General features: G+C 38.9%; 1 protein-coding gene across 4 annotated transcripts; it reads right to left on the reverse strand.

The window, feature by feature from the left end:
• Positions 1 to 5037: 5037 nt before the first annotated feature.
• Cutc (cutC copper transporter) lies at positions 5038 to 22491 on the reverse strand. Of its 4 annotated transcripts, none has more exons than XM_052185450.1 (9): positions 22310 to 22491; positions 19916 to 19987; positions 15743 to 15802; positions 14665 to 14874; positions 13996 to 14031; positions 11245 to 11360; positions 9423 to 9450; positions 6371 to 6476; positions 5038 to 5502 (listed from the first exon to the last, which is right to left on the reverse strand). In XM_052185450.1, the coding sequence occupies exons 1-9, from the start codon at positions 22365 to 22367 to the stop codon at positions 5388 to 5390; spliced, it is 801 nt and encodes a 266-aa protein (XP_052041410.1). In that variant the 5' UTR covers positions 22368 to 22491; the 3' UTR covers positions 5038 to 5387. The 4 variants fall into 4 exon arrangements, with proteins under 4 accessions (XP_052041410.1, XP_052041401.1, XP_052041423.1 ...); XM_052185441.1 differs by having other exon boundaries at positions 11245 to 11378; positions 22310 to 22490; XM_052185463.1 differs by having other exon boundaries at positions 11245 to 11378; positions 14665 to 14893; positions 22310 to 22490.
• Between the last annotated feature and the right edge of the window lie 38 nt (positions 22492 to 22529).

Genomic DNA, 22529 nt, shown 5'->3' on the forward strand with positions numbered 1-22529 from the left:
CACATCTTAAATGCTCTTGAAAGGTGCTATGTAGGCTTCTGTGGGGGCAAAAAAAAGGGGGAGAATGGCATCAATGATCCTATTTATCTGTGAACCTATGAACTATAATACCAACTTGCCAGGCACAAAACTGGCACAGCTGTCAGACCAGTAACTAACTTCTGTGCTTTGATTTGAGGCCCACTCCACAGGAGGGGGATTCACCTGTGGTATTATAAGTCTAGTCAAAAAGCCTCAGCTGATAAACTTTTAGGCTTTAAGAGGAAATTTAACTATAGTTGTTTAGCTAACTTGAAATGCCATCTGACTTCTAAATATTTTGTTCATATTCTTAGACCAATACTTTGCACAGCTTCAGAGAAGCTGCTCTTTGCAATGAACTGCACGGATGCAGACTTGTGGCTGCTCAAGGCATTAGGTATTAAGTGATGGTTGAGAACTAAATAGGAAATTGATATCACCTTTTCAAAGCTTCAAGGAACACCAGAGTAGAGAAAGAAGAAAGATTAAGATCAAGACGATGGGGAGAAGCCTGTAAATGCTATCTTCTGGACATGACACAGTCATTACAATTATCTCACAGCAGCTGAAGCTGTTCTTGCTGGGCCTGTCACCAGTCTATCCTGGATAGAGGAAGAATTCACCGGACCACCTTTCCTGATGAACAACTGTGTGGATAATAATGACAGACATTTTATTTGGTTACATACCCACAAAGTGAGCCCGCCAAGCTCCAACAGATCGTTTGAAACCTATTGCCACACAGATATTCCTGGTTGGACTCAAGTGAGTTGCAAAACAAAACAAAGACAGGAATGTAAGATATAAATGTGTGGGGTTAACAAGAGTGGGAAGGAGATCAGGAAAGAGAAGTGACCAGATGTGTATGAAGTATATATGTGTATGAAGTTGTCAAAGAAAAAAAATGTTATATCTAAAAAGTGTGAAAAATTATAAAGCACACACACAAAGCCGAGGGGAGTCCAGAGCTCAGCGATGGAGCATGTGCCAAAGTTTCTAGAGTCAACTATTTGTGACATTAAACAGGGAGAAAACTTAATGATTCCAAGGGAAAGGGTGGAGTGGATAGTTTTTATGTGTTTTAGCAAAATCATGCTATTGAGAGATACAAATTGGAGGATGAGACTTGGTATGTTACGTTCACTGATGTTTTCACACACATACACACACACACACACACACACACACACACACGCACGCACGCGCGCACACACACACACACACACACACACACACACACACACACACACACGCACGCACACACACGACTTCTCAGGCAGATCCTGTCACTTTTTGGTATCTTAGATATGAAATGTTCTACACCAACCCAATAAAAAAGAAAACCTTCTTCCTCACATATTTTTAAAAATCAACTTTATTGAAACATACAATTTAACCACTTTGTGAGAACATTATTTTTCAGAGTTATACAATAACCATCATCACAATCAATTTGGGAACCATTTCTATCATCTCCTAAAACAAAATAAAATAAAACCCTCAAAGAAAAATGTAAACCTTGTATCTTAAGAGTTTCTTCCTTCTTGTTTCCAGAAGCAGCTAACACTGGGAACAAGGTAGCTGTCCTATTATCATTTTTTTCTTGTCTGTTAAGGCTTCTCCCACAAATTCCAGGATTGAGGCTGAGAGACAAGGACCAGAAGAAAAAGGTTCAAAGGTCATTTTACTGAGCTGGTAGAGTATCAGCATTTTAGTTTCCAGCATGTGGTGCTTTGAAGGGCTAAAACTGAAAAAAACTCTTAAAATGAGATGGCTCTCATCCTATAAGAAGCTAACTCTGTAATTCACTTTTGCTTTGTTAGTATGTATACTTGTATAAAATAATGGGATGCATAATTAAGTTTTGTTTGGCTAATGGCCATCCACTACATACATTGTTATAATTGTGATCCAGGTGTCTAACTCTTCACATCCTTTCCTTCAGAAGGTCTTCCTTGGTTCAATCGGGATATTTGTCAATCTTTGCAAAAAAGTAGTTCTTCCCTTGGTCTTTCATTATTTGCAACTTACGTTTGATTGATGGGCAATGGTGGCCAAGTTCCCATTCTAATAACTAGTAAATAATCAATAAAACACCACTTTAGTACCATGTAGGAATTTTACTCCCAATCAACATTTTACCCAGAGATTTTAACACAGATCATCCTTAACTCTTACTAGAAGTTGCAAAATGATTATTCTCTAAAGGATAAATGATATTACCAAGACATCCATGTATCAAGTTTTTGTGTAGGCACTCATATACTTTCAGTTCTTTGGGTATGTAAATAATTGCTGAGTCATACTGCACCCCTGTGTTTAACACTCTGAAGATTTCCCAGACTGTTCTACGAAGATAGGTGCACCATTTTACATCACCATATCAGCGCATGAAGGTTCTAGTTACCCTGCATCTTTTCAATACTTGGGAGTACAGTCATCCTTGTGTGTATAAAAAGGGAAGTTAGCCGGGCAATGGTGGCACACGCCTGTAATCCCAGTACTCTGGGAGGCAGAGGCAGGCGGATTTCTGAGTTTGAGGCCAGCCTGGTCTACAGAGTGAGTTTCAGGACAGCCAGGGCTATACAGAGAGACCCTGTCTCAAAAACACCAAAATCCAAAACAAAAACAAAAAAAAAAAAACAAAAAAAACAAAAACAAAAACAAAAACAAAAAAAAAAACAAAAGGAAGTTATTGTGGTTTTGATTTGTGTGACTAAAGATGGTAACCATTTGTAACTTTCATTTAGAAACTTCTATTTAAGTCATTGGCTATTTTAAAATTAGGTTGTTTTTCATAATTGAGTTTTCAGTGTTCTTTATATATTCTACCTATTATATACTATCAGCCATGATTGTAAAGATATTTCCCATTGTGTCCAGTTGCCCTTCTGGTTTATGGTATTATCCATTGAAGCTTGAGTTTTTTGATTTTGATAAAGTTCAGTTTACTCCTTTTTTACATTAGCCTGGGCTCTTTGCCCAGTCTATGGTTATAGACTTATTGTTTTCTTCTAAACAGTTTTGCTATTGGTCTTATCTTTAGGTTTAAGATTCCTTTTATTTTTGTACAAGATCTAGCTCCCATCTTTTACATGTGGATATCCAGTTTTTCTAGCACCATTTGTTAAGACTATCTTAAACAAAATTTCCCAGTAAATTGTCTTAGAACCCTACTGTATTACTTTTCTATTGCTGTGACAAAGCAGAATGATCAAGGTAAAATGTATTTTAAAACAGAACTAAACTGTTGAAAAACTAAGGAAAAGGTTGCCTTACTCTATTTTTTTATACTCATATAGTATACAAAGTAAGTGTTGGCTTCAAGACTATGCCTCTTGATACTAAGCTGACATGGGAGAAGAGAATAAACAATGAGTATTTCTTATGTGCTTGGTGTTTTAATATATTATTTAGCCAGAAACTATAGTTTAGTTTATATTCCTGATTTAGGAATGAGGAAGTTAAGATTCAAACAGTTAACTTTCTTCTGATTACACTGTGAGCTAAGTAAGATATGATCCCTAGTATTTCTGCTTGCCCAGGAGTACTCCTGTCCTTGTACAACACTCACAAACCAAAGCAGCTTCAAGATGACAACTTGACCTGGAAGGTGTGGAGTGGATGTCTGGTCTTTTAAACAACCTGAATTTGTTATTAATTCTCAAGGAATTCACATCACCTCTTAGATCCTTTGTTAGTTTAGATAACGCAGAGATAACAGGACAGTTCTTATTTATGGAGGATCAGACTGTCCAAGCACAGTCAGGCCAAAACACTGAGTTATACTTCTTTGCAAGTATATATGATAGAGAGTCTAGAAACTTGTTTTGGCTTTTTTGTATCTATTTTGTTTTGTGTACAGGTGTTTTCCCTGCATGTAAGTCTGTATGCCACATGCATGCTGTATGTCTACAAAGGCCAGAGGAAGGCCTTGGATCTCCTGGAATTTCAGTTACAAATGGTTGTAAGCCATCATGTGGTTGCTGGGAATTGAACCTGGCTACTTTGAAGAGCACCCAGTACTCTAAACTGTTGCTGTCACTCAAGCCTGCTATTTGATTTTTTGAGACAAGGTCTTAGTTTGTAGCCTGAGCTAATCTCAAACTCCAGGCAATCCTACCTTAGGCCCCTAAATGCTGGGATTACTGGCTGGCTCTAGGAACTTTTAAATCCTGCTTTCCAGGTCTGGGAATTTAACAATTTAAAAGTTCTTAGAGCCATCCAGGAACTTAGCATTTAACAAAATCCCCAGAGTCATACAATTCTACCTGCACAGGCTGCAACCCTGTAACTGATTTGCAACTGACCCTTCCATCATACCTTTATCATTTACTGTGATCATTGCATTATCCTTAAAGTAATATAACTTTCTGACCTTGACTGGTTCATCCCTCTTTAGACAATCTAGCGGGTCATCTGATGCTGAGGTTACCATAATGATGTCAAAGTTAATATAGACAACTGAGTGACATAGTATACTGAAGCCCAAAATTCCTGCATCAAGCCATCCTCCTGCCTCAGCTTCTCTAGCAGTGTGAATTAGAGGCATATAGCATTGTGTCTGGCCCTGAAATGACACTCCCTTCCAGATCACCACTGTTGAATGGACTTTCTTTCTGAGCTCTGGTTTGCCTTTAGCTGTGGCCATCACTATGTCACCCAGCATCTTGAGTCACTGCCCTCCCTTCAAACATAGAGATTTTTGACTCCTATGTTGTTAGCACCATCTTTCATTGCAGCTACTGGAAAACCCAGAGAAGTCTAGAATTCTAGACTAGAAGACACACCATATCCTTGCCTCAACTTGGATGTCAGAATGTAAGAGAAAGAAAGAGAGTCCAAGTTTGGTAATTTTTATGCTATACTATTTTACTGTAACCTTTCATCCAGCCCACAGCCACAAATCCAGTGAGTACATGCCAGAAAGAAAAACTTTAAGAAATAGAAAAGCAAAACAATCTTCTTTCATAGTAAGTTACTGATGATATTAAGTGAAAGAACATGAGACTATAACACAATAGAATGAGAATTTTTATTTTACAAAATAAAAAGGCAAAAAAGTGACACTAAACTGACCCTGAAGCAAACTCTGATTTCATGCCTTACAGCTGAACTTTGCCACGTCATCAGTTAAGCCCACTGAAAATGACTAAGCTTCTCTTTGTGGAAGAAGGATAGACTAAATTTACCCATGATGACAGACATCAATGACTACCAAACAAAGTGATTTCATTGCTGTTCTAATGTCTTTTTCTTCTTAGAAGCATCCATGGCCATGTGGAAGGTTAGAGCTGCGTCACAGAGATTGTCAATCCAACTTCTACCTTCACACTGTGATATCCATGTCTCTCAGATAAGTTGAACTAAACTAGGATATCCTTTGCAATAGCATTCAAAGTCCTTACTTTTGTCACATCTGTTACCTTTAGAGTATATTCTGAATGAGCAAGTGAAGCTCCCATTGCAACAGAAGAATTTCTGCAACAGGAATAACAAAGAACAGAGAGTTAATCCTATTAGTTGTTAAATATACCCTCCTACTGGCACTTTGCTTTGTAGACTAATTCATGGTTCAAAATAAGGTCAAGGATGCTTGACTACCATAGTCCACAATTTCCATTAATTAATTACTTGAAAAGTCTAGTAGCTAAATCTGCCAGGCAGAAGATTGGATTTTATTACTGAAAATGTACATACTAAGGGTTTTCCTTTTTTAATATTGCACCCCCTCAACTAGTAAAAGAGATGATGATTCAAGTTAGGTCGTAGGAATCCTTTATGATATTGAAAAAAACCACACAATAGATTAAAGTCCTTAATGATGATAAAATTTCAAAACAACTGCAAGTAGAGAGCAAAGGTAAAGGAAACTTATTTACAACAGGAGAGATAAAATGGTACTGAGGCTGCCTTATACCAATGATTAACTTTGTAAAAGGAAGGCATACAGAATGGTACATGTGAGCATCTGACTCACTGGATACTTCACTGTTAAACTGATCTATTAAGTGTTTAGGTTCTGCAATCTTTAATTAGGAAATCATTCTCATTGAACTAACAGCCTCTCTCAGTAGACTCACAGACTAGACGTAACCTTAACAATGGTGAGGGCTAGCAAGACCAAGCAAAGACTATATAAAGGTTTACTTATATTGTAAAGCTACTGCTTATTTCTGGCAAAACAACAATAATCTTAGGAATATTTTTCAACTGAAAAACAAATCATAATACCTACTAATCACAGTATTCCATTATTTAATAATGGCATTAGCTAAGGTTTCCTTATTTAAGCAAACCAAGATTAATTTTATCCTCTTCTGTATATAAATAAAGAATGTATTTATACCGAAACTTCATTCCCGAGTCTCTAGAAGATCTGGCAGAACAGTGGAATTCTGTAGCACCAGAACCCTCAAGGATCCTTTGCAGATTTTTATCTGTTATCCCACCTCCTGTTATAAAGAAAAAAATAATACAAATGGATTGGAATATCACATAAAATGTAAATATAGGTAAATACTTATTCTACATAAACTCTTCATTCAATTTTTTTCACTGATTCAAGAATTACAGTCTCTAAGCTAAAATGGGATCAGAAGAACAAGACCTATCAATGGAAGTTTGAGTCTTCAACTTTTAAAGAGACCACAAAACATAAATTGTTATTTTCATAGAAAATATCAAACTGCTCTGTGAAGTGGTGGGAGCTACACTTGCTTCCAAAGGCTGAGAATCTTAAGATTTCACTCAACACTGGCAATCACCAAGATTGCTAAATGTAATCTTGATTACTAAATGATCTGCTTTTCTACTTACATATTTCCTAATCAAGCTCCTCCTTGCTCATTGGTCAGTCACATATGATGTTCTTCTATCAAGAGTTCTTTATGTGGTCTTGAAGGATGCTATCAACTGGAAGTGTACTTAACTGCTATCTGTTTTATAGCTATTCAGAATATGCCCAGCAGTGCAAGCTATTACAAACTTATTTGTATTCTTTGCCTTACTGTTTACAGACACAAATTTCAAACTATGTAATAACTAAAAAACTGTGTGGAGCGGGGCAATGGTAGCACATGCCTTTAATCCCTAGGGCTTGGGAGACAGAGGCAAGTGGATTTCTGAGTTTGGGACCAGCTTGGTCTACAAAGTGAGTTCTAGGACAGCCAGGGCTATACACAGAAACCCTGTCTTGAAAAACCGAAAGAAGGGGAAGGGGAAGGGGAAGGGGAAGGGGAAGGGGAAGGGGAAGGGGAAGGGGAAGGGGAAGGGGAAGGGGAAGGGGAAGGGAAAAGGGAAGGGGAAGGGGAAAGGGAAGGGAAAGGAAAGGAAAGGAAAGGAAAGGAAGAAAGAAAGAAAACCTGAGTGAAGACAGACAGAAGGAAGGAAGGAAGGAAGGAAGGAAGGAAGGAAGGAAGGAAGGAAGGAAGGAAGGAAGGGAGGAAGGAAGGAAGGAAGGAAAGAATGAAAGAAAGAAAGAAAGAAAGAAAGAAAGAAAGAAAGAAGGAAAGAAAGAAAGAAAGAAAGAAAGAAGGAAAGAAAGAAAGAAAGAAAGAAAGAAAGAAAGAAAGAAAGAAAGAAAGAAAGAAAGAAAGAAAGAAAGAAAGAAAGAAAGAAAGAAAGAAAATAAACCTGAGTGATGAAAGTGTGAAAAAGATTCATGGACAAGCTAAACAAAAAACAAACAAGAATCAGGACAGTGATGACCAATCAGGAGGAAGGAGTAGATGCAATAGATACCTGATAGAGTCTTTGCACATTGAACAGAATAGTATGATTCCAAGGATATTAGGAGGATTTTGAGACAAAAAATATGCGAGAACCATCGTTCTGTAGCTTTAAAACTATTTTGTAATGAATGACAAATTTCGTATATTTGACAGACCCACTGGAGAGTCTGTCATATAAATCCCATGTCAATGTAGTATTCTTAAAAATATTAATTAAAAATGTATACATGTAAAAAAAGGAAGAGGAAAACAAGACCTATGCTACAGACACTGGAGAACTTTTAAGGTCACAGAGTTTACAATGAAATCCCACTTATTCACTGATTTTTGTCACAATGCTATGCATTACTATCTTTTGATTTAAGAAACCATTTGGACAAGGAAGATCGTCCAGCACTTCATCATTGCTTTCCCCTCAACTTAAGCAAAATCAAGTACATGGAAAGGTGAAGACAGCTTGAGGAAAAGGCTACACAGCATGAGGAACCTCTGCTCAACAGAGAGCCTCTAGCATTTCATCTGGCTCAGGGTTGAAGAGCGCACGCACTGACTGTACTGGAAATGACTACACTCACTATTCACAGCTTGTTCATCCTAAGATCAACTTTTTGTTTCATTTCACTGAAGAATCTAAGTTTACTTTATCTAAGCCGCATAGCCAAGTACTTTAAAATGACATTCATCTTGATAATCTTTAATATATTTGTAACAGTCATAGTCTGAACTGATACCAATAATTATAAATATGAGATATTCTGATATAGAAGATGTATTGAAAACATTTTAAGATGAGATTACTGATACACTTTGTACTTTAAGCTATGCTTTAAGTCTACTTCTTCAGACTCCTTAACTTGGCTTTTTGTGGTGGTTGTTGGTGGTGCTACAGTCATACTGATAAACCCTTAAGAAGTGAAAAACATTAAGTCAGGCATAGCTGCAAATGTCTCTAATCTCAGCACCTAGGCTGGAGCAGAATAATCTCAAGTTTGACCAGCCTGGACTATATAACAAGACCCTGTCTAAAATAAAATAATAATAAAACAAAATAAAAAAAAACACAAAAAGAACATGGGCTGACAAGTCAGATTTAGATTAGAATTCTGGGCTTTCTAATGTATTAACTGTACAATACTGTGTGATCTTACCAAATTATTTAAATCTACTGAGTCTGAACTGATTTTAGTGGAAATTCTTTGAGCTTTTAAAATGTAGGTTTGTCATATATAGCCTTTTTATGTTGAGATATGTTCCTTCTAGCCCTACTTTCTCTTGAACTTATCATGAGTTGGATTTTGATATGACATTTATATCCTAGTGTGTTGATACAAGCGTATGACTAACAGAACATGCCACTTATCCAGGCGTGCTACTTTATCATGGGACAGCAGCACTGAACTTGCTTTGCCTCACTGAGATAAACATCTGAACTCATAATCTACAGTGGGAAAGCTAACCTGGAAACGTCCCTTATTTGCCCTGCTTTGTGCCAACCTCTGTTGGAATAGTCTTCCTTTAAACCCCGGCAGAGACCTCATCATCAAACACTTTAATTAACCTATGTATTTTTATCTATAAGTGCTGTGTGCTAATATTTTCCCCTTTGACTCATTTACTCTTCCAAAAACTTTATTTCAGTGTTATATGAAAAAATAGAGAGATAAATACCTGGCATTACCACAATCCTGCCTTTTGCCTGAAAAGGAGGGGAAAAAGTAAATTTTAGTATCCTTCTCTCAACTGAGATTAATAAATATATTGCAATTTTTAAGTTACTGCTAATGTTTAACTTTTTAATATCTTCTCTCTCTCTCTCTCTCTCTCTCTCTCTCTCGCTCTCTCTCTCTTGCTCTCTCTCTCTCTCTCTCTGTTGCTGTTTCTCTCAAGAAAGGGTATTGAGCAAAAAGGATGTTCACCATCATAATTCAGAAAGAATTTTATTGTATTTCTTTAAAAAACATATAATGTTAGCCAGGCAGTGTTGTCTCACACCTTTAATCCCAGCAGTTGGGAGGCAGAAGCAGGCAGATCTCTGAGTTCAAGGCCAGCATGGTCTACAGAGTGAGTTCCAGGACAGCCTGGGCTACACAGAGAAACTCTGTCTTGAAAAACCAAACCAAACCAAAATAAAAAAGTATAGTGTATTAAACACAAAGAATAGGTGGGAAAATAAACTTTATAATCACACCACCTTAAGAAAAATCTTATTAGCTGGGCAGTGGTGGCACACGCCTTTAATCCCAGGACTTGGGAGGCAGAGGCAGAGGCAGGCAGTCTACGAGTGAGTTCCAGGACAGCCAGGGCTACACAGAGAAACCCTGTCTCAAAAAAAAAAAAAAAAAAAAAAAAATCAAAGAAAAAAAGTGAAAAATCTTATTGCAATTTTGAGTTTGTGGTATGTAGTAGAGTGAAAATAGTTGCATCTAAGTAAGATTTTAGAAGAAAAGACAATATAAACATAACTGTTTATTTACAATTAATGGGGGAATCTACTGAGTCTTGCCTCACAAGCTAAATACCAACAAATAAAGCCATAAGTTCATTAGCTGACACTAATTTCTGATAATTTTGGAAGATAGGGACAGATTATAAAATTGTAACATTGCCTATCTATTCAATAAATAGTCTATCATTCCAGAAAATCGTTTTTTCCCCATAGTTGCCCTTCTCAAGTCTCCTCCTTACCTACTAAAATCACATGTAAGCCCATAATTGTAAGTATCTCTTTGAGTTACATTCCTTTGCTAACAAACATGCACAGGCATATAGAGAGCCATATATGCATTCTTCTGTTGGTTTTTATATGTCTCAGGAACTAAACGTAAGAGAGAAGAAACAAAAATCTATCTCTTTGCCATAGTGAACAGGAGTAACTTACATGGAACTTACATATTAAAGGAAGACAGATAACATATACACATATAAATATATATTTGCTGTTAAATCTGACAGTCTGAGTTTAATTCCTAAATCTACATGGTGAGTAGAGAAATAACTGCAAATTGTCCTCTGACCTCCACAAACATGCATACACACACACACACACACAAACAAATGTAAAAGGATTGTTTCTGAAAAGCAATCTCTGACCACTCTACAAATCTAGTTCATTGGGAGAATCAGGAGAAAACATTACCTTCTATACTGATAGATAAGAAAAATGTGAAAGAACTTAAGTTTTAGGATATATGTTCAGATGTCAACTATAAATTTTACAGGGATTCCCCTGCATATACATGGGTTGACAGTAAACAGATGTAAAACTATATAATACTAATGACAGAGACAAGGTAAGATTTGCTATATATAATTTGATCTGAACTGCTTTGGTAATTTAAAACACTCATGCAATAAATAAAAATTATATATCATTGGCTTTGCTTTTCTTCCACATCATAGTCAGTAATATTCGTTTTTATAAACTAGCTGAATAATAGAATGTCTAGTATAACCACAACAATCTTATGAAGTAAGGAAAAAGGGGGTGTACCTGCTCTATGAGTTGCTTTATTAGAGGCAGTCCTTCCAGGGCTGAGCTGTCACATCCACTGGTCAACACCCGTTCAAATCCTAGTGTTAGGAGGGTCTCCAGAGCTGCCATTGGATCTTGAACCATATCAAAGGCTAAAATAAGTAAAACTGATTTGAATCTTGAACAGAAATATTATCTAATTCAATAGTTTCCAAAATGTAGAATATGTATGTTTATATGTATATATAAAAACACTTTTATAATATATTTTATAATAATGGTATGCTAGATTTATACTGGCTTACAACAGACAATTATGAGATATTCATAATTTTGTAAGTCATGTTGGCATTGGAAATTAGTCAAGGAAAAGCACTTAAACCACAGAAACTAGAAAATGCTATAAAACAGAGTTTCTCCTTTCTTTTCTTCTTGAGACAGGGTCTCATCATGTGGCTATAACTAGCCTGGAGCTCACTATGTGACCAGGCTGGCCTCAAACTCATAGATCCATCTGCCTCTACCTAATTTAGGGCTCCAGGATTAAGAACATGTGTCACCATGCCCGCTTTATGGGCTTTTTTGTTTGTCTGTTTATTCCTAAGGAGTCTCTTTATTTTCTAAGAGTCAGAGTTGGCCAGTATAGAAGTCTACACACCACTGGTAATATGCACGGTTGCTTTTTCAGCACATATTTCAATAGGTGCATTTACTTAGATGCAGATAAGAAGTGACAGGTTTTAAATTGTCAGTAATCATAAATATTTCTCTTTGAAATAAACTTACTTAAAAATTTATTTTAAAGAAGTATTAATTTATCAGTTAGCATTCAGACATGCTGCTGCTGTGTATGTGGCAGGCAAACGGTGAATCTGGAGAAGTACTCTAAGGCTTCAGGCAAACGGCACTGTATAAAATGAGACATTATACTCACCTGTCTTAGGGGAAACCTGACATCACATCCACATTTCCCGAGAAATAATGTGGACTAAATCATTTACCTGATATACTCAAGAGCATAGTGCAAGGCTGGTTGTTTCTAACAGACCACATGAGGTTTCAATTGCATTCTACTAGGATACATCCCATCTCAAATCAGGCATGGAGGCATAAGGATGTAATTCTAGCACTCAGGAAGACGAGGCAGGAGAATTCCAAGTTCACGGGAGGGGAAGAAAGGAGAGATGAAAGGAAGTAAAGAGAGGGGAGGGACAGGACTTCTCTATTGCACACACTAATAAAGTGGCCTAGGGTGCTTAAAGAAGAAAAACTACTGCTTTGGAGCTCAGCGCCATCTCATAATACAAGAGTTCTAATTTGCAGTGATGAGGTACTCTGAGTCCTCTGGGACAGACTCCCTTTCTCCCCGCCCCCTTTTACTGCACATGGGCAGCTAATGTTTACAGACGTTTCTGTTTTTTGGGCCATCGCTTCTCAGCACAGCTGCACTGTCTTCTTGACACATGATGAAAGAGTGAAACTACAGACAACCACACTGCGTAAAGCGAAACTTATACTCACCACTAATACTTCTACATATTGTGAAAAGAAGTTTTCTTAGACTTATTGAAGAAAGAGAAAGAATAAGTTTGGAGTCACCTTTTAGTAAAATTGTTTAAATATACTCTATGTGACTGGTTTATTTCTTAAAACTATTAAGCATGAGGCTGGAGAGATGGCTTAGCAGCTGAGAGCACTAGCTGCTGTTCCAGAGGTCCTGGGTTCAATTCCCAGTCAACTCACATGGTGTCTCATGACCATCTATATAATGGGATCTGATGCCCTTTTCTGGTACAGATGTACATGCAGACAATACATGCAGACAGAGCACTCACATACATAAATATGTAAATCTTAAAAAAACTAAGCATATCAAAATTGAAACTATTTTTCAGATAATTGCTTACTAATTTAAAAATATTTTTCATTTTTGAAAAATATTTTGGTGTGCTTGGCCTCAAGATGCTGACAACATAGTCTTTTAGTTATTTCTATTTTATAAGAATTGCTAATATCAGATCAAGACAATAGTTTCTGGTAGTGTTATACATTTCAAAAGATAATAAATACTTTATCTTAATTTCTATAAATGGAGACAGATGTTGGTAAGTCACTCTAAGCCTATTTAAAAGAAGAAAAACATTTAACACTTTCTTAAGTATATCAATGTTTTGACTAAAAATTTCTTTCTTTTCATACTTCTAAACACAAGTAACACTCGTCCCTCCATTTTGCCAAGGCATAGTAAAGATATAGCCAAAGTACATAGGAACTACAACTATTAGTATCTATCTCTACATAAAAATGTCTGATTCTTTTCACATATCTACGTTTTCTCCCCATGAAAAGTCTCTCTTTCGTGGTCATCATAAAGATGACCTCACTGCTAGCTCTCAGAGTAGTTTTGTCTGGCAGAAGCCAGGCAGTACATTTCATTTCAGTGGCCATGGAGATTTATTCCATTTAGAGATATATAGGACCTCAGACAATCTAATAAGAAGCGAATCTGAGGATTATTGGACACATGCACTTACAGGCCATGCTTAATTTCTTCTCAAGTACCTGCTACCATTACCTTCTTAACATTTGTGATGGAGCTTTCAAGTCTCCCAGACACTACACATCTCTAAATCTATAATTTTTCTTCCCAAGAACTAAGATACTAACTAGTATCATTGAAACATTCTAGAACAGTGTTCATTAGAAAGGTTGTACCATCTGGTAAAATCTGACACCATTTAACAAACCTATAGAACAGAAATGACTCACCTCTGTGGAAAGTGACTGGCAGAGGACGGCAAAGAGCTAAAAAGGAAGTCAGTCAACAACAGGGAGAGAGAGGCTGATTACTCAATGCAGAATTCTCCTTTACTAAAACTTGTATACTGTTGTCTGCTAAGATCCTGAGCTAAATAATAACAAAATGGCAGCCGTGGCAGCCTGATGCACTCAGAAGTCCTATCTTCCCACTAAGCTCTGACTTTTATACAAAAGATAGCTATCTACACCTTGCGGCACCGAACAAAAATTACACAAACTGTAAAGACATTACATCTATTGCTTACTGCTCTAAGGACCTTTAAGAAAAACTTCGGCCTCGTAATGTAGGCAGCTTACATCTGCCCTGTCCACCTTCTCCCCTCATCACTGACTACAAGAACTTAGTCTTTGATGCATTGGTTAATATAATCAATTAAGTTTCTCTTAAACTCTGTAAAAGTAGTATCTACTCTACAGCACAAAGGAATGTTGAGATGGCTTTGCCACATGTACTCTCTACCAGAAAAACACCTAAACAACTTCTTTTTAAGGTTAGTTTAAGTGTCTGAGGGTATGCCTGAAAAATCAATTTCAAGGTTTTTTTCTGTATCAGGAACATGCTCTCTGTGTGTGTGTGTGTGTGTGTGTGTGTTTTACACCTCAGATATAAAGTCTTACCTACAAGAGACAAGCATAGATCTTTGTCAATGTGTCCATCTTCAGTCAGTGCCCCAAATACCAAGCCATCAGCACCATAAAGCTTGGCAAGACGAATGTCAGCCTTCATCACCTCAACTTCACGGTCTGAATATAAAAAATCACCTCCACGTGGTCGGATCATCACAAAAACTGGAATCTGAACAGTCTGTTTTACTACTTGAAGAATACCTTTAAGAACAGAAGCAGACTAAAGTTCACTGTAAGACTGGAAACAATAATAGTATTATTAAAATACTATTGGTCATATATAGTTATTTTTATGCATTATTTCCAAGGGAAAAGAGTTGATAGAAGAAATTGGAGAATGATGATATAAAGGGAAGGCGGCCTGGGGCACAGAGGGAAGCCTGAGTGTGTAAGGAATGGGTGAGGTCCTGAATGAACTGTATCAGACCCATGGCAACTGACAAAGCCTTCCTCTGCTGGGCATGGCAAACCATGCCTCTGATCTAGGTATGAGTACTTACAAATGACTAGCAACTGCAGCTTCCTCCTCTCAGAAGACTGCAGCCTAAGGCTGAGACCACAACCTGAGACTTGCTAACTCCTCTACCTGTGTGGTATAGTAAACAAGCACAGGTTGGACCACTCCATCAGAGCAAGTGTCCCATCCTGTCCCAGCCTCTCCATATGTCTGAATGTATGTATCTGTCTTTGCTTCATTTTCTCCTTGCCTGAGGAAAGTCTCCAGGACCAAGCAATGCAGGATGCAATGCAGGCCAGTGACAAAAAAGAGTTTATGGCAGATGGCAAGTATCAGGAAAGTCAATGGCTGACAAAGAACAAGTAAGAAAGATACTGCAACTTCAAAGCACTTGCCAGTTGATACAACAAAAACTGTTTACCTTTCAATTTTTTTGATGTTTGAGGACAAAAGTGTTTGATTAAAACTTTTGATGATATTATTTACAACCATAAACATTTCTAATTGGTATCATACTCATCAAAGACTTAACATAACTGTAAGTAATCAGTTGTCCCAAGCTCTGTATGAGAAATTTAGTGAAGGGAAAAAGAAGAAGCAGCAGCTACATACCCATGCTGGGTGTGGTTCCTCCCTCCAGTAAACCAGAGCATAATTCAATCCGACCCGCGCCTGTGATAAACACACGTTTTTAACAATCTGACAAAACAAGCTGTTTATCTAAATATAACAAGAACCCGAGAACTTAACTAAAAGAATTAGAGAACAATACTTTTTCTTTGGATTTGGGTTTTTGAGACAGGGTTTCTCTGTATAGCCCTGGCTGTCCTGGAGCTCACTCTGTAGACCAGGCTGGCCTCAAACTCAGAAATCTGCCTGCCTCTGCCTCCCAGAGTGCTGGGATTGCAGGCGTGCGCCACCACCGCCCGGATACTTTAAATCTCAATCATATTCTACAACACTCATTGTATTACTAATAGCCAAATTAAAAGTTAATTCAGGTTAAGCCAGTTCTCTTAAAATTTGCACCCCTCCATTGCTGGTGGGATTACAAACTGGTACAATCACTCTGGAAATCATTCTGGAGGTTCCTCAGAAAATTGGAAATAGATCTACCTGAAGACTCAGCTGTACCACTCTTGGACATACACCCAAAAGATGCCCTACTATTCCACAGGGGCACATGTTATGTTTATAGGGGCCTTATTTGTGATAGCCAGAAGCTGGAAACAAGTCAGATGTCCCAAAATGGAAGAAAGGATACAGAAAATGTGGTTCATTAGCACAATAGAATACTACTCAGCTATTAAGAATGAGGACATCATGAGTTTCACAGGGAAATTGATGGAACTAGAAAATATCATCCTGAGTGAGGTAACCCAGACCCAAAAGGACATGCATGCTATGTATTCACTAATAAATGGATATTAGCCAAAAAAGTACAGACCACCCAGAACACAACCCACAGGACTCAAGAAAGTTAACAAGCTGAAGGACCCAAGTAAGGATACCTCAATCCCAATTGGCAGGGAGAAGAAAGCAGTCACGGGGGCAGGGGGCAGAAGGAGGGAGAGACCTGGGTGGGAAAGGGGACAGGGAGAGGAAGAGGGGAACATGATCAGGTATTGGGGGTGGGGTAGGGGAGACAGGACTGAAGCCCTGAGGGCCAGCAGAAAGAATAGAAATTGGGAGCTAGGAGGTAGGAGGACCCTCTAGAAAGTACCAGAGACCTGAGAGGTGAGAGACTTTCAGGACTCAAAGGGAAGGACCTTAAATGAAGTGCTCTACAGTGAAGAGGGGGAACTTGAAGAGCCCAACTCTAGTAGAAAGACATCAAGTGGAGGGATGGGGTTGCCATCCTACAGTCAAAAGCTCTGACCCAGAATTGTTCCTGTCTGAAGGAACTGCAGGGACAAAAAAAAAATGAGAAAAGCATGAGAGAAAGAAGGTCCAGTGACAGGGCCAAATTGGGATCCATCTCAAGAGGAGACTCCAAGGCCTGACACTATTACGGATGTTATGGTGTGTTTGTAGGCAGGAGCCTAGCATGACTGCCCTCTGAGAGACCCAACAAGCAGTTGAAAGAGTCAGATGCAGATACTAGCATCTGATCTAGATCCAACCAATACACAGAAGCTGGGGACCCCTGTGGCTGAACTGGGGAAAAGCTAGAAGAAGCTGAGGAGAAGGGTAGCCCCAGGGGAAGACCAACAGACTCATCTGATCTGGACCCCCGAGATCTCTCAGACACTGAGTCACCAACCAGGCAGCATATACCAGCAGATATGAGGCCCCCCCAATACATATACAGCAAAAGACTGTCTGGTCTGGCCTCAGTGAGAGAAGATGCACCTAACCCTTGAGAGACTTGAGGCCCCAGGGAATGGAGAGGTCTGATGGAGTGGGGACATCCCCTTGGAGACAGGAGAGGGGAGGGGAGGAGGTATGGATGGGGAGTGGTGAGGGGGGAGGGAAAGCCTGGGAGGGGTATAGAAAGAGATTAAAGAATAAAGAATAAATAAATTGAAAAATTATTAAAGAGTTGCCATGGACAAGGAATAAAGGCAGTATTAGACAGAAAACAGTAGAATGTTAAGTCTTCGCTAATAAGAAAGTAACATCAACATTTCAAAAACATTCCTCATTACTCTTTAAAAAGCAAAACAGTTACTTTGGAGTCTCCATCAAGGTAATTTTGAGATGAAGGCAATGTTGATAGGGAAAGAACTATCAGACTACTGGGGTAGTGTTAAAAGTTCTCAGCAACAAGGCTCTCACAAGTCAAAGACAGGACATTTTAAGCATCAATAAACAAAGTAACTATGATAGATTAAAACACATATGTCTAAATCCAGTTTTATAATGGTGAGATAGCTCTTTGGAGAATAGCAAACAGATGTGCTACTCTGAAAATCTGTGTCCAGCAAAACTGAAAACATGAATATACTTATTCCTTACCAAAAAACAAGCTGACCCATGATACAGTCAAGAGAAGACTGACCGTCAGTTAAAAACCACAGATGAAGACTGTAATGGTTACTTTTCATTGCTAATTCAACTAGATTAGGATTCGCCTAGCAGACACAACTCTGAGTGCATCTTTGAGGGAGTTTCCAGAGAAGTTTCACTGAGGAGTAAAGATTCACATTGTATGTGGGTAACACTATTTCCTGGGCTGGAGTTCCAAACCAAAAACAGAAAAGAGAGGAAGCCAATTGAGCACTGTCTCCTCACTACAGACACAATGTAACCAGCTGTCTCACGCTCTGCCGCCAGCTGTGCCGCCATGTCTTCAGTGCCGGGCTGGGCTGTATCACTTCAACCAGTGAGCCAAACTAAACTGTTCCTTTTTTATGTCTGTCTGGCAATTAGTCACGCAACAAGAAAAGCAACTAAGCCTAGCGATGGTGGCACACGCCTGCAGTCCCAGCACTCTGGGAGGCAGAGGCAGGGGGATTTCTGAGTTTGAGGCCAGCTTGGTCTACAGAGTGAGTTCCAGGACCGCCAGGGCTACACAGAGAAACCCTGTCTCAAAAAAACTAAATCCAAAAAAAAAAAAAAAAGCAACTGATAGAAAACTGAATGGTGAACAGATGGGATGGTAGGATTTCTACTGCTGTGAAGAAGCCTCATGATCAAAAGCAACTCAGGAAAGACAAAACTTGTAAGTCCATCACTAAGAGAAGCCAGGGCAGGAACTAGTGAAGTCATGGAAGACTGCTGTTTACTGGCTTTGATGGGCCTGTTTTCTTCCAGCACCCAGAACCATTGGCCCAGGGGTGGTACCACCCAGTGAGCTGGGCTCTCTTATGTGGATCATCAATAAAGAAAATGCACCTCAGGCTTGCCCACAGGCCAGTCTGTTGGGGATATTTTATCCTAAGGTTCCTTCTTCCCAAATGATACAACTAGCCAGCACATGGGGGTTCACATGTTATAACTAATTCACTTATATTTGAGAAAATTCCTTAATTAAAAATAAAACGCTGAGGGTGCAGTTTAGTAGAATGCTTGCCCAACATACACAGGAACCTGGGGTTGTCCCTAGTACCACCAAAAAATAAGTTAAAATTATTTTTCTGATCTTAAGATGAAAATGTTTATGCTTCTCACAAAAACAAATTCAGAATACAAAACAATACCTATGGTAAAAAATAATAAGTCTAAAACTATTGTTAATTTTCATTCTTATTCAAGGCTGGGGATTGAACATAGGGCACTGAACATGCTTCAAGTGCTTTGCCACTGAGTTACATGCTCGGATCCCTAAAGAGATATTTAAACTCTTTCAAAATTTTAAATTGTGTCAAGTTCAATAAAATAATCATGTTAATGAATACACAGGATTATAGGCTCCTGACTTGACATGTGACCTGCCTGGGAAAAGGGGAGATCAGACAGTCATTTTGCAATCAGTTTTTGGTTTTGCTTTACTTTCTGCAGCAAGGTCACTCTATCTAGTTCAAGCTGGCCTCAGACTTTCAGCTTTCCCGACTCAAGCTTCCCCATACTGGGACTGTAAGCACATGCCACCACACCAAGCTCTTTCAGTAGGTTTTCTGGTTAGTTGTTTCTGACAGGACTATTACTAATGCAAGAGATGACAAGGCTTTTTTTTTTTTTTTTAATGGAGTCTCAATAGCTCAAATGGACTCCATGGTGACCCTTCTGCCATAGCCTCCTATGTGCCCAGCTTAGCAAGGGCTTTTGAGGTCAGTTCATAGGACTCAGTTTTCAGACTCTGAAAAGGTTGCCAGACATCATGCATTGTCTAGGTTCCCTTACCTCCTCTTTCTGCATTCAGAGCGGACTCCACCGAATCTACACACACTTCCATAAGAAATCCATTTCCTGCTCCTAAAATATATGAACAGAAATTCTTGAAGGAACTAGCAATTCATACAAATCTTCCATAAATACTTCATAATTTTGCTGCCTGAATTCATATGTGCAACAGAGTATAAAAGATGAACTAAGGCCCATCTGTGTGGTAAAATTTCATTAAACCTGGCATCTCTTGACTGTGAAATAGACTTATACAGAGACACACAAAAGAAAACAAACTGAAACCATCTTTAGTACACAGTAAATGTGAAATTAATCTTCCTAACACAGAGACCTCATCACTGACTCCCAGCTCAGACTCTCAGAATGTTTCTCAATGCTAGCAGATATAAGGAATACATATTTAAAAACAAAAATTGGATTTTTAAACCCTGGTCCCACCATTTTATTCCCTGTGTGACCCTAGACAAGTTACTTAAGTTTTCTATAAAACAAGAGTAGGTTTCAATTTCTACCTTAAGGTAATGAACATAAACATAACTTACACAAAGCGTGTCATACTCACTAAGCATTCAAAAAATTATTAAGTTACATAATTTTCTCTTTATGACTCATTTTCTTTCGTCTCCATTTTTGCCAATGATTATTCTATCTCAGGTGACAAAATCCTTCTAGTTTCAGCTTCTAATGCTAAACTTTTCCAAGGATCATACCAAGTCACATTTTTATGTTTTTTTCTCCCAAAGTAGAAAATTTTATCTATTTCCTTTGAACTCCAATAACTTGAGCTATATATTTCTGACTAAAACCCTAGTTTCACTTCTTATTTATGAGATAAATATCTGGTCATTATGGTTGACATGAAGTTCCTTAATAAGGTCATTACAAGGATTCTTTATATTCACCTCTCAGAAAGCAGAAGACCTACCATGCTAACAAGTCTTTCAAATATACAGTAAAACCTGAATTGCAAATTGATATGTTGATAATCAAGTGTGGTGTTAGCAGCTTTGGGGTTTTCCTGCAAGTTAAATGTATAGCTCATTTTTAATTAACTGTTTTAAATGTTGGAGCCTAGAAAATAGCTCAGTAGGTAAAAACTATTTAATGACAACCTGACCTCATCCCCTGAATGTATTTAAAGTTGGAAAGAGAGAACTCCACAAGGCTGTCCTGTGACTGCCACAAACTATGACACATGTACCTACCCTCACACAATAATGACCAACAAAATTTTAAAGTGTTTAATTCATACTTCATGTACTGATCTCTGTAAGAACAGTCACCATATTCTAATAGTGGTTACTACTAGGCAATGAATTTGGAATTATTTTTACTTTTCTATATTGTTTGACTTCTACCTGATATTGCTTTTATGATAAAAGATTACTTGGAGAAACAAAAATCTGTCACCTCCTAAAACCAAGTTGCAACAGTCATTTATTTAATAAAAGACTATCAGTCCCACAGACTAGGATTCAAACATTAGCCTATGGTCTTAACAATACACTAGCGCCACAAATCTGGTAACTGTCCCACCAGTGGGGCTAATGGTGCTGAAGGATTATCAGTAGCTTCACACAAGAGTATGGGAATGTCTACAAATAAATGGCTGCAACAGCAGCCTGAGCAAAGTTTTTTGTAGGGATCAAAAGAGACATTTGAAGTAGTAATGCTCAAAGTGAGATACTCCAGGTGGCTTTGGGGACTCCGAGTCTGTGTCTGTATTTGTCTTTTCTCTTAGCCTCTTGGAAGTGGAATGTAGCTTCGGGACACTATTAAATGTAGGTATGAGAATCCAACTACCTTCCATTGCGCTATTAAAGAAATTTGCAAAATCCATAGGGTTGCCACTTTCACTGTTTTGTTTAGGGATATTTATCCTTGATAAAAGTTATTTGTGCTGACATATAATGGGCATATTATGGCTATTTTCTAATGTATCAGTCAACACTTTTTTTTTTAGGAAGACAATAAGCCCTGGTTTGGAGAACCAGAGTTCACCGAAGTCAAGAAAGAAGAGAACTGTATCCCTGTCTGCCATGACAGCTGTCCCGGACAACTCCGACAGGAAGCAACCAGTCATCCGTCACGCAATGGCTGTGGAAACGGATGTCACTCGCCACCCTCCTGTCGCAGCTATAGGTCGTAGAGCTGTCACCACACGTTTATTATCTACCACAGAGACAGGGCGGCGGGTGGGTATGGTGCCCTCTTGTGGCCCAAGAGGCTGCGGGACGCTGAGGGAACTCAGCCAAGAGACTGCCCGGGACCCACGAGAGCTGAGGGAATGCGTGACTGCCCGGGACCCCGGAACGCTGAGGAAACTCGCCCGCGGGAACGCCCACCCCGGGGTCCACCGACGACCGCCCCCTGCCCCGCCGCCTTCCGCACCCGCCTTCCCCGACGATATCCACGCCTGCTTCCGCTCGCAAGAAGCCCCTTTCTTCATGCTTCCCGCGTTTCTCCCTCGCTCGCCTTCGGTTTCCACGGAGTCCCCGCGGCTGCGCGAGCGACGGAGGAGGCGCGTCCCCGACGCTCGCGCCCGGCAGCCCCCGCGGGGTCGTCTGCGCAAGCGCAGTGGCCTGCCTCACGCGAGGGGGCGCTCGCGATG

The sequence above is a fragment of the Apodemus sylvaticus genome, chromosome 1 (genome assembly GCF_947179515.1).
Source record: "Apodemus sylvaticus chromosome 1, mApoSyl1.1, whole genome shotgun sequence".
Classification (NCBI taxonomy): domain Eukaryota; kingdom Metazoa; phylum Chordata; class Mammalia; order Rodentia; family Muridae; genus Apodemus; species Apodemus sylvaticus.